Here is a 15,449-nt window from a genome sequence, read left to right on the forward strand (position 1 = left end):
AAACCCACAACCCCGAGATCAAGAGTCATGCACTCTACTGACTGAGCCAACCAGGCACCCCTAGGCATCTATAATTTTTAATTGTGACACCCATTTATACTGAGGAGGCCTGGAATAGTTCCCATCTACAATGAGAAAATGTATCTCTTGATCTGTACTGCATAACTGGAACTTCATGTATCCGTGAACTTTCAAGGGAAGGTTGAAAGATCCGGCAACATCAAGGAGTTTTGAGAATAGTGGATCATTCGTGGACTTAGAACTAAGGACCTAATCAGAGTCTAGGCCAGTGCCCAAAGCTGAAATGCTCGGACCTCAGGGAATGTCCTGTTCTTTTATTTGCAAATAAAATTTGAGGTGATAATAGCAGCTGTGTCAAGCACTTACTGGATATCAGGCCCTGTGTCATGTACTGGGCTGTGTATTTGCTCAGTAGTCACAGCAGTCAGAGTGGTTACCGTTTTTATGTCCATTTCAAAGATGAGACTGACGTGTGCTGGGGATTGACTATTCTAAAGTCTCACAGTTAGAAACCATGTTTTTAAATTGAAGTATAGTTGACACACAATATTACCCTAGTTTCAGGTGTGCAGCACAGTAATGAGACAAGTCTGTATGTCATGCTGTGCTCCCCACAAGGGTAGCCACCGTCTCTCACCATACAGCGCTGTTACAGTACCATTGACTGCATTCCCTAAGCTGTACCTTTCATCTCTGTGACTCATTCATTGCATAACTGAAAGCCTGTGCCTCTCAGGCCCCTTCACCCATTTTGCCCATCCCTCCTCACCCCCCTTCCCTCTGGCAACCATCAGTTTGTTCTCTGTATTTACGGGTCTCTTGCTGCTTTTTTTGTTTTGTTTTTTAGATTCCACATGTAAGTGAAATCATATAGTATTCATATTTGCCTGACTTACTTCACTTAGCATAACATATCCTCTGTGTTCATCTGTGTTGTCACAAATGGCAAGATCTCATTCTTTTTTGTGACTAGTATTCCTCGTGTGTGTGTAACATGTAGGATTTCACTTCTCTGTCATACCTTTTTAAAATATAGACTAGCTAGTATAGGGTGCCTGGGTGGCTCGGTCAGTTAAGCATCTGCCTTCAGCTCAGGTCATGATCCCGGGGTCCTGGGATCGGTCCTACATCAGGCTTCCTGCTCAGCAAGGAGTCTGCTTCTCCTTCTACCCCATCCCCTGCTCATGATCTCTCTCTCTCTCTCATGTTCTTTCTCTCTCTCAAATAAATAAAATCTTTAAAAAAATAGCTAATATAAGGAGGCTATTTGGAGTAAAGAAACCTTAGACATTAAAAGAAAGTTAGGAGGTGACTATCCAGCTTCCACAGGCCTTTCTGTCTGATGCTGCAGGGAGGGGATAGAAAAAGAGGACTGGAAGGAAGTGAGATGCAGCATGTAAGGTGGCTGAAGAAGAGCTGTGTACAGAATGGCATGGGATGGTCTGCTGTGTGCTGTTGGCTATTTTCCAGGTTGCTCACTTTGTGGTATGATGGTTCTAGCCAGTTGTGTAGAGAACACATTGGATGAAGCCCGTTCAGGTAGATGGAGGCCAAGTAGGGAGTCTGGGTAATTCTTTTGTTGTTGGGGATTTTATGGGAAGGGGAGGAAGACAATTACTACCTGGCCATTCCTCAGTCCTTTCCCACCAAAATATGAGCACATTCTTCATCCACTTGGTGATCTCAAGGCTGTAGAGAGATCAAAAGTGGCTCTCCCTCTTGAAGTTGGGCTCCCCTAATTACATGGATGGCATAGGCTACCCCATTCCAGTAATCCATTTTTCCTCGTCATTTCCCTCCTTCTTTGCTGGCCACCAGCCTGGCCAGTGTCTCTGCTCCTGTCAGGTACCTCTCCAGAGGCCTGCCTTCTAAGATGACTGAACTCTACATTTCGTAGTTGATATTCTCAGCTTAACTTTTCACGGTCTCCAGTGACCTTTTTATTTGGAAAATACATAAGACACATATAAAGACACAATAAAGAGGTATAAGATTTTTATTTTTAAAAATACAGTTTTAATAAAGAAACTTCTCGGGCACCTGGGTGGCTCAGTCATTAAGCGTCTGCCTTTGGCTCAGATCATGATCCCGGATTGAGCCCCGCATCGGGGTCCCTGCTCAGTGGGGAGCCTGCTTCTCCCTCTCCCACTCCCCCTACTTATATTCCCTCTCTCGCTGTGTCTCTGTCAAATAAATAAATAAAATCTTTAAAAAACAAAACAAAACACTTCTCTCAATTCCTCTAACTCTTCCACCCAACCAACCACTGGTTATAATTTGATAAACATACTTCTGAATTTTTCCGTGGCTATACAGATAGGTACACTTAACATACATAAATATATTTTGGTACACGCACACAGAAAAAGGGCTTATGTACATACTTCCGCTAGTACCACAGGTTGGGTGGCTTAATACATCAGAAATTCATCCTCTCACAATTCTGTAGACTTAAAGCCCAAAATCAAGATGTTAGTAAGGCTCTCTTCCCTCCAGGGAAGATTCTTGTTTGCCTCTGCCAGCTTTTGGTGGTTGCCAGCAATCCATGGTGTTCCCTAGCTGTGGTGATATAACCCCTGTCTCTGCGCCCATCTTGACATGGCCATTTTTCCTCTGTGTGTCTTTGTGTGGTCCTCTCATCTTCATATAGGGATACCATTTAGAGCTGATTTAAGGCCTACCTTACTTCACTGTGACTTCATCTTAATTAGTTACATCTGCAAAGACCGTATTTCCAATTGTTGTTACATTCTGACGTTCCAGAAGGACTTGAATTTTGGGGGGGACCCTGTTCAACCCAGTATATATACTTTTCTGGATTTTATATTATTCCATTCTGTGAAAATTCCATAATTTAAGTTTCTAGGGAGTTTTTTTTGTCCTTTTTTTTGCTATTATAAAAAAGTGCACCTGGGACATTCATACATATATATCTTTATATACATGTACTATTATTTAAGAGATTCTTAGAAGTAGAACAGCTGGGTCAAAGGGCATGCACATTTTAAATTTTAATAAATACTACCCAAATTGTTTTCATAAACTTATACCAATGTATACTTTCATTAACAACATATATGCGGGGCGCCTGGGTGGCTCAGACAGTTAAGCGTCTGCCTTCGGCTCAGATCATGATCCCGGGGTCCCGGGATCGAGCCCCACATTGGGCTCCCTGCTCATTGGGCTCCCCGCTCAGCGGGGAGCCTGCTTCTCCCTCTCCCTCTGCCTGCTGCTCCCTCTGCTTGTACTCTAATTAAAACAACAACAACAACAAAAAAAACAGCATATATGCACCGGATATTGTCATTGTTTTGCCAGTTAGAAAACCAAAGAATGGTGTCTTATTTTAAGTTGCATTTCTTTGATTGTTACTGGAATTGGATGCCTTTTCATGTTTTATCAGCTATTTATATTTATTTTTCTGTGAATTGCTTGTTCATATTCTTTGCCCTTTTAACATTTTTTATTAAATAGGAGTTCATTGTACATTAGAGATGTTCTTTGCCTCATATGCAAATATTGGTTGCATGTTTTCTTCATGGCATTTTGGTTTGTGTCTTGCTTAGGAAGCCTTTATTTCTCCCAAAATTATAAAAATCATCTCATATTCTGCTCTAATTATTTTTAAAATTTTGTTTTATCCATTTAGATCTTTATCTAGAATTTATTTCAGTGTATAGTGAAAGGTAGGGATCAAACTTTATTTTCTTCCAAATAGGTGGCTACTTGTCCCAACATAATTTACTGTATCCATCCTTTCTTCACTGAATTAAAATTGACCTTTATCACAAATTAAATATTCTCATTGTATGTGTGTGTGTATACTGGATTTGTTACTACATTCTTCATTTGGTTTTATTGAACCTTTTGTCTGTTACTTTATAAAAACATAGTTCTCATTATTTGCTACGGTTATGTTCTATAAAGTTCCTGCAAATAGTGAATTAGTGAATATTGACCCGTTGCCCTTAGGGGAAATCAGAGTTGGGTTCCTGAGAGTCTCTGGCCACATTGTCATCAATTGATGAATACTTTATGTATGTTTTTGTTTAAAGATACCTTACTTAATATATATTGTTGACTCATTAACATTGAATTCACAGTCAACAGCACTGTAACTCATGCCTAAACAAAGCCTATCTAACACGTATATTTTCTCTCTAAGGCAAATCACAGCCTGCTTGCACTTAAGAATGCTAGAACTTTAGCACTGTGCTCGGAGGCCATTTTTTAAATTGACAAACTACTTGTTGAGCAGTTTTGGGTTCACAGCAAAATTAAGCAGAAAGTACAGAGAGTTCCATATACCGCTGTCCCCACAAATGCATAACCTCCTTGGGAGCCATTCTAAACAACAAAATCACCAATAAAAATATAAAAAAATGTAGCACCAAATAAACGGTGAAAAGGACACTCGTTTACAGTTTGAGAGGTGAAACAAAAAGGCCACGTGTCACCTTCTTCCACCTCAGCTAGGCTTTGCCACTGTGCATGGCTGGGGTTGAATGCAAAAGCACCACAAGAATTGATTGGGGTTACAAATAAATTTCAGGGAGTAGGCAAATTCACAGATCGGAATCTGTACATAGTGAGGATTGACTGTACTCTTTTAATTACAGTAGCTTTATAGAATGCTACTATGTTCTTACATCTAGAAGAGCAAGTGCCTCATTATTTTTTCTTTTTCAAGAATTTATTTTCTTAAAGTTCAATAATAGACAACCCAATTAAAAATGGGCAAAAGATTTGAATAGACATTTCTCCAAGAAGGATAGGCAGATGACAGGAACGTAAAATATTGCAGCTGCTTTGGAAAACAGTTTGGCAGTTCCTCAGAAAAGTAAACACAGAGTTACCAAATGACCTAGTCATTCCACTCCTAGGTATGTACACAAAAGAATTGAAAACACATGTCCACACAAACACTTGTATGCAAATATTCATAGGAGCGTTGTCCATAATAGCCCCAAAGTAGAAATGTCCAGCAACATATGAATGAATAAACAAAACGTAGTATATCCACGTAACAGAATATTACTTGGCAATAGAAAGGAAAGTCAACTGATATGCACTGTAACATGGATGAGCCTTGAAAACATTAGGCTAAATTAAAGAAGCCAGACACAAATGACCGTATATTGCGCAATTCCGTTTATTTGAAATACCAGAATAGGCAAATCCATGGAGACTGAAAGATTAGTGGTTGCTTAGGGCTGGCAGGAGAGGGGTTAGAATGGGAAAAGTGTCTAATAGGTATAGGGTTTCTTTTTAGGGTGATGAAAATGTTTTAAAATTGGATAATAGCGATAGTTACTACAACTCTGTGAATATACTAAAAGCCACTGAATTACGGAGTTTATTTTTTTAAAGATTTATTGATTTGAGAGCATGCATGAGTGGGGGGGAGGTGTGAAGGGAAAGGGAGAATCTCAAGCACACTCCCCGTTGAGCACGGAGCCTGTCTCACGGCTTGATCCCAGGACCCTGAGATCATGACCTGAGCCGAAATCAAGAGTCAGCCGCTTAACCGACTGAGCCACCCAGGTGCCCCTGAATTGTACACTTTAAATGAATGAATTTTGTGATCTAGGAATTAAATCTCAGTAAAGCTGAGGTTTTTTGTTAATGTTTTATCTACACAGAGAAAGCAGAATAATGCCCTTTCCCTCCAGTCCTTCCCTCTTCACGCCCAGCATGGAGAGAGCTCGAGCCGTCCAGTGACTCGTGAGCAGTCAGGGGTGAGGGTCCTCAGGTCCACCATCTGCGCTGGGCCTGTGACATAGGCTCTTACTGTATTCTCCGGTGGTATCTGGGCCCAAGGGGGGGTGTCCTCCATAGATTTGAGGCAGCGACCAGACTTTGTAAGTCATTTGTATAACCAAGGACACCTCTGGCCCTGAAATTATTTCCAGAGTTAATTTGGGCAGGGGATGGATTATTGCCTGTTGCTGTTCTCACACATTTACTCTTCTAGATAAACTTTAGAATGAGATTGTCACAGCCCCACCCCACCCCTACCTTCACCAGTAAGAACGCTGATGGGAGACTATCCAAGTTCTGCTAAATAGATCTTTGGGTAGACTTGGCCTCTTTTTAATATTTAGTCTTCCCATCCAGGATCACGGTATGATATGTTTATTTATTCAGGTCTTATTTTATGTCCTCCAGTCAAATTCTATAGTTTTACCTTTCTTGTGAAGCTTACTGCTAGTAATGAGTGAGGCCATTTTCCATTTCAGCTTTGCAATGACTGTAGCTAGGAGAGGAAGAGGTAATTGATGTTCATGTGTCTAGATGTGTATGCCTTACATTCTGCCACCTTATTAAATCCTCTTTGTAGTACTCTAGTCTCTCTTTTTCTTTCCTGATTTTTCCTTCCTGGGGTTTTCTTCCTCCGCCTGCTTTTCAGGGTATCTCTACCTGGAAATCCCAGGAGTGTCTTAAGCTCAGAATAAAACTGAAATTCAATAAGTCACAGCTAAAATGATCTCTCTGTGCTCTTAGGTTCAGAACTGCTCACTGCTAGCCCCTAGCCCTTAAAGCACCTTTGTATACATTAAGATGCCCCTTTCTCCTGACACTTGACTCTTACCTCCTGGAGAAATTGCCATAATTAACTGACTCAGTTGGAATAGGACACATGCCTGCAGGAACACGTCATGATCAGTCTGCAGGTCTCCAGCATCTCCTATCTCCGGGCCCCCTTAGGTGAGGCGTGCTTGGGCAATCTCAGCACACAGCATTCTTTAGATCTGTAGGTTGTGCCATCACTGCCTCAGTTTACCTCTCATTATATGTCACCTCTCATCACGGTACAACCTCCACCCCCCAAAAAAGGACAAAAACAAAGTACAACCCAGTCTTCCTCTTCCCAGCCTCTCTCTTCTCGGACACTCTAGTCACAGCCCAGAATAACCTTCCTAAAGCATTGGAAACCACTACCCAAAGGCCTTTGCTGGTTTCTTGTTTTGCTCAGAGTCAGAAGTGCTTCACGCCCTGGAAGCCCTCATCACAGCCATCCTACTTTTCGTTTCTACTGCCACCCATGGAGATAGAGCTGTCCCACTGTCCCACTGTGCTCTTCCCACACACTCTGGTGCCTTGGTTACTGCTGTAGCCCCTCACTCTCCGCTTGCTCATCTGTAATGGGAGAAGAGCACTGCCTCCTCGATAATCATATAGTAAAAAGTAAATGATAGAGCATGTGAACATGACCAGCCCAGGGCCTGGCATTTAGCACGTCGATGTCCTTTCCCCTTCCTTCCTTAGAACTCCCTCACAAGGACTTTGGAAACTGAAATACTATATAATTGTAACATACTGTTATGATTACTTATGCCTCATTGTATGTCCATTACCCAAAGTGCTTGTATTTGGGCAAGAATTCATTGTATTTGACCTCCAATTAGGAACATTTGAAAATATCTCAGAAGAGGGGTGCCTGGGTGGCTCAGTCGGTTAGGCGTCCGACTCTCAATTTTGGCTCAGGCCATGATCTCAGGGTCATGAGATTGAGCCCTGCATCGGGTTCTGTGCTGGGCATGGAGCCTGCTTAAGATTCTTTCTCTCTCCCTCTGCCCCCACCTCCCATTCATAATCTCTCTCTCTCTCCCCCTCTATCTCAAAAAAAAAAAATCCCAGAAGAAAAAAGCGTAACTTTGCAGACTCGGTGTGCCACCTGAAACAGGTGCCACAGGAGGGTTCCTGGCTGTCCCTGGAGGCCCCTGGCAGGATAAGGGGGCAGCAGAGGGTCCCCTGGCTGTCAGTCTGCCCACAACTGAGGCACGTGAGGAGGGGAGGTGGCAGCTGCCTCAAGGAAACAGGTTCTGTCTGTAAGAGATGGAGGGTGTTTGGAGGGTGCTCAGGAGACAAGCTAAGAACAAATGCAGTCCTTCCCTGGTGGGGATTTCCTCCGCGCCACTACTGTTGCCTTAAGAAAACAAGGAAAGGGCACTTGCTGTCGACTGCAGCAAATGTTTTGTGGTTAGGAGTCAGTTTCCAAGTGTGTTGATTGGTTCAGAGAATTGACTTAATTTCAGCCACATTTGGTGGTCTGTTTGTCTTTTGTTCTAGGCTTTCTCCCGATTTGGTCTCCACTGGGTTTTAATCAGAAACCATCTGTGAAAATTTTGGATCCAAATTAGAGTTTATCATAAGCACATATCTCAGAGAACACAGAGGAAACCCAGAGTGGAACAGAAAGCAAACAAGAAATAATGCAATAACATTAGAAACAGAATGGTGTCAGAGGGAAGGAACAGAGGGAAACTGAGAAGGGCTGCATCCAGAGAGCGAGCCAACTCTTCAGCAGAGGACCTGCGAGAGAAGGGGGATGGCGAGGCAACTAGCACTCACATCAGGGACTGGTCGGCCATTCTTCCCTTGCTGACCAACCTGCAGCCCTGGGGGCTAGACACCATGGTTAGTGGTCCCTACCCACTTCTGAGCTGGGACAGAGCACTGTCTTTTTTTTTTTTTTTTTTTTTTAAGATTTATTTATTTATTTGGGAGAGAGAGAGCCAAAAGGGGGGTGCAGGGGGGCAGGAGCAGAGCAAGAGAGAATATCTCAGGCAGACTCCCTGCTGAGCGCAGAGCCCATCTGGGCCTGATCCCCTGACCCCGAGATCATGATCTGAGCCAAAACCAAGAGTCCCAAGCTTAACCAACTGTGCCACCCAGGTGCCCCACAGAGCACTTAGTGGGCACATACAATTCACTTTACCCCAGAGATGGGCTCATGAGAAGTCCTATCTCTTCTCCATCTTTTCTCACTCCTCTTTCCCAGAGTCATCCTGGCCTCCACTTGGAGACGACACACAGTGGGGCTCATCACTGATGGTGGGACCACCCTTTCTGCCTGCCCCTCCCCCATGTGCTGTAGACTTTCAGACATTTGGGTCACGGGTTAGAAAACAGTGGGACAGGGGTGCCTGGGTGGCTCAGTCCGTTGGGCGTCTGCCTTCGGCTCAGGTCATGATCCTGGGGTCTTGGGATCGAGCCCCACATCCGGCTCCCTGCCCAGCGGAGAGCCTGCTTCTCCCTTTCCCTCTGCCTGCCGCTCTGCCTACTTGTGCTCTCTCTCTGTCAAGTGAATAAATAAAATCTTTATAAAAAAAAAAAAAGAAAACAGTGGGACAGCTCTATCTCCATCCCCACGTTGCTGAATATCTTATCCAACTGGTTGACGTAGTTGATTTGACTTAGGAGATACGTATACATATTAAAAAATATTTTCCATGAAGTGTAGAAGAATATACTGAAGAACATACCTCTCCTGCCCACCCCTCTCCCCTGTGCCATCTACACCCTCCTCAGAGGCTACTTATTTCATGTGTACCTTTTCGGAGGTCACCAGTGCTGATCATCGTTAGCTTTTAAAAATCATTGTGTCTTTCCTTTTTACTCTCATTGCTGAGGCTGAGGGTTTACCCGCTGTGTTCTGCATCTGCCTTCTCCATATCCCTTCCTCTCACAGACTTTGACCCTTGGTGGACAAACAACTGTGAGCAGAATGAGTCAGACCCCATCCCTGCCAACTGCACTGGCTGTGCCCAGAAATTACCCCTCAAGGTAATGCTCCTGGAAGATACCCCGAAGAAATTTGAGAGACTCCATCCTCTGGTGATCAAGGTGAGCAAGAAGCCTGATTCTCCCACTGATAGGTTATCTGTTTAATGGCTCACAAGCGTCAGGCTCTGTGACATGCCTGAGAAGGAATCCTGTGTTGGTTTTTGTCTTGCTTTTGTTTTCTGCCTTGCCAAGACGGGACAGCTCTTGTTGTCAGAGGAGCTTCAGCGTTTCCTGTGCCAGTACCCTGAGGTAACGGAAGGTTTCAGCGAAGCGTTTTTCAACAAGTGGTGGCGCTGCTTTCCCGAACGGTGGTTCCCATTTCCTTATCCGTGGTGAGTGTGGAAGAGGGCACTTAGCCTGCATGTGGTAGAAACCGGGCAGACCAAGTGTGAGAACAATACTAGCTACCACTGAGACCCTCCCCTGCCTCGCACTGGGTAGGCACTCTTCAAGTCAAATGATAGAACCTCACTGTTGAAAAACCAGTGATGAGTCCAAGAGGTGTCTCAAGAGGGCTGTCACCATAAGTACACACTGAGATTGCCTGATAGCATCATAATTTATTTCTGAGGACATGTTTAACATTTGTGTTTGTGCATCCTGAGTGTTGAGGGCTAAAGAGAAAGCATGAAGAATAGAAGGGAAACTTCATTTCCTGGCACTTGTTTGTGCCAGGCTGTGTGCCTTAGTGGTTAGTGTCTGTTCCTCACTGGTGATGCTCATAATAGCTGTAGGAAGTAGGAATTATCACTGTCATTTTTTAGATCAGAAAAGTGGGAATCAGAGAGGTTAAGTACCTTGCTTAAGGTCACCGAGCCAGGATTGAAACCTAGGTCTGTCTCCCTCTTCCTCCCTGTGTCCTGTAGAAGACATGGTCAGGGCGCGTGTGGCCCAGTCGGTTAAGCGTCCAACTCTTGATTTTGGCTCAGGTTGTGATCTCAGGGTCATGAGATTGAGCCTCCCATCAGGTTCTGTGTTCATCAGGGAGTCTGCTCTTCTCCCTCTGCCCCTCCCCCGGTCACGCTCACTCTCTCTAAAAAAAATAAAAAGAAAACATGGTCCATTTTTGGGGTGAAGGTTGCTCTCCAGAAAAAAAGAAGGAAAGCCAGTTTCCTTCTAGAACCATTCCAAAAGAGAATTAAAATTGCTTTTTTGGTCTTTTTGTTAGATAATTTCTCAATGCTTCTGTCTTTTTTAAAATTTGCCATTTATTTGCCTGATCAAATACTCTGGTTTAACTAGTCAGGCTTCCCATTGCATGCCATACCACCTTAGAAGAAAGTTCATGATTTTTGCCTCCTCCTCCTCCCTTCTGTTCTCCCGCCTGGTCTGCTGTTAGTTACTTCAGTCTCTTTTCCAAGATAGAATGAATGGACCATTTCTTTCCTTCCTCTATATGTTGTTTTAGCTGGATTTTATAAACACCCCACCCACATGTACAAATTATTGGCTGTGGAGTTATGTGTGTACGTGTGCATGTCACAATTAATTGATTTGGCATGACTGTTATTCATTAATCTAATACTTAAGATACTGTCCTGATATTTTTCCCTGTTTACCCACCGCCCACAGTTTTCCCACCCTTGCTTAGCTCTCTGTTAGTCATGGAGATAGAAGCTGGCTTGTCCAGCTGAATTGCTTTTGTCTCTTTCAAACTTTTACAGGAGAAGACCTCTAAACAGAGCACACATTTTACATGAGCTTTTTCCTGTTTTCACCTACCTGCCATTTCCAAAAGATGCCTCTTTAAAAAAGTGCTTCCTTCTTCAACCGGAACCTATTGTGGGTAGTAAGGTAGGACATTTTGAGAGGACTTGGGTCTAGAATTCTCCTCTTTTGGCGCCTGGGCTGATGTCATAATCCCTTCCTTCCCTGCATGTCAACTCAGAAGGTAAATTGAAGGGACACCCACATAATCTACAGTTCTCTCCACCTGTTGCTAGCCAGGAGACCTGCAGTGGCCCACCCTTCCACAAAGGCATGCTTACAGAAAGTCTCGTTACCTTGCAGCTCTGTTTCCTGCCCTTGACACCTGAGGTCAAGCTACTTTTCTACATTAGGAAGTAAAATCCTGAAATTTAAAGGGACCCAAGGATGCAGTTAGTCTGACTTCCCCACCTCAAAGTAGACAGCAGGCAAGCTATAAATGAGCAGCCCATATTACTCATTTTGTGGATAGGGCCACTGAGCTCCAGAGAGAGTGAATGATTTGCCCAAGGACACAGCAAGTTAATAGGAGGGCTTTTCACCCTGCCACCAACCCCCATTCCAGGTTACCTTTCCCCAGAAATAAACAAATGAGAAACTTCAGGTGGAGAACTGGAAAAGCAAAAAGCTTGAGAGGGTTGGGGATTAAAGGGTGGCCGGGATGTGCCTGAGGCAGGCAGACCAGTTTGGATAGCAACACTTAGTCCACGGCCAAGTACCCAGAGCCCCCATTTACCTCTCTGGGGCCAGTGGACTGAGTCAAGCTGTTCTATGTTGTGTCTTTTTACTTTTTTCTCTGAATTGCTCTCCCGTTGAGTCTCATTCCTGAGGAAGGTTTTTGAGTTTAGATTGGTTTGGAAGAATTACTAGGATGAAATTTCCCAAACTGTGACCCTTACCAACCTCGGGTTGTGTTTTCAACCTCCCAATACTATTGTTTGGCTCCAAATTTGCTGAATCGTGGTAAAGGAATTTCAAAGCCTATAAAAAACAATCATTTTGTCTAGAAGTAAGAACTTCTGTCTGCCAGCAGTAGGGTGGAGGTGCTGGGCTCTTGCCTCAGATTTTAAAGAAGTTTATTCTGCTGTCCCCGTCTAGAACTCAGGGCCCTAGTATGATTTCATCTTCATAATGATGATATAATTCTGGGCGAGAGCTTTTATCTTTATCTTGGTTTTCCCACTTGAATCTGAAGTTAATTTCACCAGTCTGCTTAACAGGAACACCGAGGATCCCAGCCAGAAGGTAAATACTAAGTTACTCAGACGCCTATCAGAGTCATCTTGTGGTTCTCAAGCATGTTTTGGGAAGGGGAGTGATCCAAATAGGCAAACATCCTGAGAATCTGGTTTCTTAGAGCATCTGCTCCCCGCCCTGGCCCAGGCTCTCCTTTCTCGACAGCCTCGTTACTCCACCCTGTTGTCCACATCCCTGGGCCCTAGAGCCCGGTAAAGTCATATGTCTGTGGGGCAGCCTTGGGATAGAAAATAAGCAGTGGGGATCCGATTGTAAGAGGCACTGGGGAAAGAGGTGAGGGGCTGGCTGCCAGCCCCACATCACCCAGTGCACAGGGTCGCCTGGGGCTGGCCTGCTCCATCCCGTTGTCTGTTTCTTCCCCTCCTGGGGGTAGAGGCACATGGTCCCACCCCCTCTCAGGCCTGGATGAAAAAGAGCTACATCCACTGGGTTTTGGTGTCCTGGGATTTCTTTAAGACTGCAGGTGTCAGGGCCTCTGCCAGTCAGTCATAAGCCACTAGTCCTCCTTAGTCCTCCTTCTGTCACGACACTGGCAGTTGAATGGCTCTAGTGTTGCCGTGGAAACAGCATCCTGGCCAGGAGCTGTGGGAGCAACAGAGAGACCAGGGTTGGGGACAGGAGAAGATAGGGCCCAGACCAAAGCTCTGGAGGGACCCAGTGCTCTGGAGGGCAAACCAGGACGTGGCCCGGGGAGCTGGCCTTCAGACCCTTGTGTTATGTGGGCATAGAAAGGCTTTTCCTGGAGGAGACAGGGAGGAGAGGCCCTAAAGGTTTTCTCTCACCATCTAGGTTGGAAGAAAAGCCTGAGCAAGAACAGCCTGGCCTCTCCCTTTGTCCCTACTCCCTGCCCCCCCCAAGACCAGGGTTCGCAGCGGACCTGGCACAGAGCGGGTTGCACTCTGTGCGTCGGTGGCGGTAGTCTGCCCTCCCAAGTGCAGTCGCTACTGTGGGGGCGCAGAGCCTGGCTGCCTTCTTAGGGTTCGAAGTCTAAGGCCATTCTCACTGTCATTAGTTTTTCATCAGTAGTGTGATATATCTGTTCACCCAGGTCTTGCCCAGAAGTGTGAACTTGAACTTCCTGCTGTTCAATTCTCCTCCAAACCCTGGCAGCAAGAAGTACTGTTCCATGGAACATTGCCCAAAGGAAATGCAGGCCATCTATTTCTCTGAAAAGTCTGGATCCAGCCAGACCCTTGGAAGATCATATACTTAGACCACTATGTGTTGGCCTCTCCTAGACGTCTGTTAAATTGTACGTAGATGATTTACCTTCAGCCTCCTTTGGAGCTGTGGCTAGAAATAGCCGTGAATTATGAAGCTCGTGCTAGATCTGTGTTAGGGCTAGGGCTGAGGAAGTCTCCCACTAAATCACAGTGTCTCTTTAGGAGAACCCACAGAGAGATCTCAGTACCAGGAGATAGGGACACTGAGTCCCTGGTCTCAGTACCAGGAGATGCCAGGTTTAGGAGAAACTAGTTGGTTTTTGTCCTTTGGGCATAATTGTGAATTGTGTCATTGGTTCTCTTTTCCCTTTCGCTTAGGCTGCTAGAAAAGTCAGAGCCATATATATATTTTTGTATGTTCATCTCCCCTGGCACTGGTTTTTATTTTGTTTCCCTTTCCTTCTCCCTTGTTTTTTTTCCTCCAGATGCATAGGATGCATGACCTGTTTATCGTTGGCAGCGGTGAGGCCGTGTTGCAGCTCATCCCCCCCGCCCAGTGCCAAAGACACTGCCAGTCGCTGGCGACACCGCTAGAGCCAGGGGACATTGGTAGGTGGGGCCCCGGGGGCAAGGTCAGCCGCAGGAGCTGTGTAGTTTTCAACTCAGAAACGATTGTGAGAATTAAATACTGTCTTCACAAAGTTTCAATTAAGTAGAGTCAAAAATAGGCTTCTTTTATGGGCAGAGTCAATATTTATGCTTAGGTGGAACAATATGTTAAGGAGGAAACATAGCACAGAGAAATGCTTCCTTGTATAGACATTTAGAATGCGTGATGTGTCCATTGGTCTTAAAAGTTTCCAGTTAGAAGGCATTATGGGAAATGCTTAGAGCCATCCTTTATTTTTCAGATGAGGAGATTGAGACCCAGAGACGAGAGGTGACCATCCCAAGTTCCCATCAGCTAGGCAAAGCATTAAGCTTTACGTGTCCACTGCAACAGAGTCAGGCCGGGGTGGTACAGTTCTAGATTCGAGGAAATGCTTTTTCTGCCTGTTTTGCTCATAAAACAGCGCAAGCAGTATGCAAGGGCAACAGCCCCGTGGGGAAGTATTACCTTCCGTGTGGGTCCCACAGCCGGGGGCCCGCCCCATAGTCATGACTCACCCTTGGCTCCATGATATCCCAACTGTGGCCTGTTCTGTGCATTATAGTCTAAAAGCCTATTCCAAAAAAGCAGGTTTGAATCAACTGCTGTCCGTAGCAATCAGTTTGACAGTAGAGTTTTCTTGGCAGAAGCAAATACCAAGTGTTACTATTGCCCTCTGTGTTTCTTCTGCCTCACGAAGCCTAGGGGAAGCCTAGCGCCCCTGACAGAGCCCAGGCTGATCTTCCCAACTGATTTCTTTTAATTTTACCTCTTCAGAAGATCCTGGTCGCTGGAAACCTTTCCCCTCATTTGGAAGTAGGGTCCGGACTGCGAACTCTGACAAGCTTTAATCCACATTACATAATTTTTTTCAGTTTAGAAATGAAAATAATGCACAAATTAAGCATTAACTGATAATGGAGCACAGCTGGCCTGGCCCTTGGGAATTACTGCAAAAAAGAGGATTTTTGTGTAGAAATAGTTCTGAAGCTATTTTCCTGTAGTGGAGTGACCCTTCCATAAGGCAGGACTATTGCACGAGTCTGTGTGGCATTTGGGGTTGAGTGTATAGTGATGCTTGA

General features: G+C 44.8%; 1 protein-coding gene across 5 annotated transcripts in view; it reads left to right on the forward strand.

The window, feature by feature from the left end:
- C8H6orf89 (chromosome 8 C6orf89 homolog) overlaps nucleotides 1-15,449 on the forward strand; it is a 46,284-nt gene that overhangs the window by 14,976 nt on the left and 15,859 nt on the right. For all 5 annotated transcript variants that reach the window (XR_014147634.1, XR_014147633.1, XM_081828113.1 and 2 more), the window contains 4 exons: nucleotides 9,497-9,651; nucleotides 9,784-9,923; nucleotides 11,256-11,385; nucleotides 14,204-14,327. Coding sequence is in view for 3 of the 5 variants with exons in the window: in XM_081828113.1 (XP_081684239.1) it covers nucleotides 9,497-9,651; nucleotides 9,784-9,923; nucleotides 11,256-11,385; nucleotides 14,204-14,327 (549 nt within the window). In the remaining 2 variants the exon portion in view is untranslated. The remainder of the gene's footprint in view (nucleotides 1-9,496; nucleotides 9,652-9,783; nucleotides 9,924-11,255; nucleotides 11,386-14,203; nucleotides 14,328-15,449) is intronic.

Source organism: Leptonychotes weddellii, chromosome 8 (genome assembly GCF_054177405.1).
Source record: "Leptonychotes weddellii isolate Sample4059 chromosome 8, ASM5417740v2, whole genome shotgun sequence".
In the NCBI taxonomy this organism is placed as follows: domain Eukaryota; kingdom Metazoa; phylum Chordata; class Mammalia; order Carnivora; family Phocidae; genus Leptonychotes; species Leptonychotes weddellii.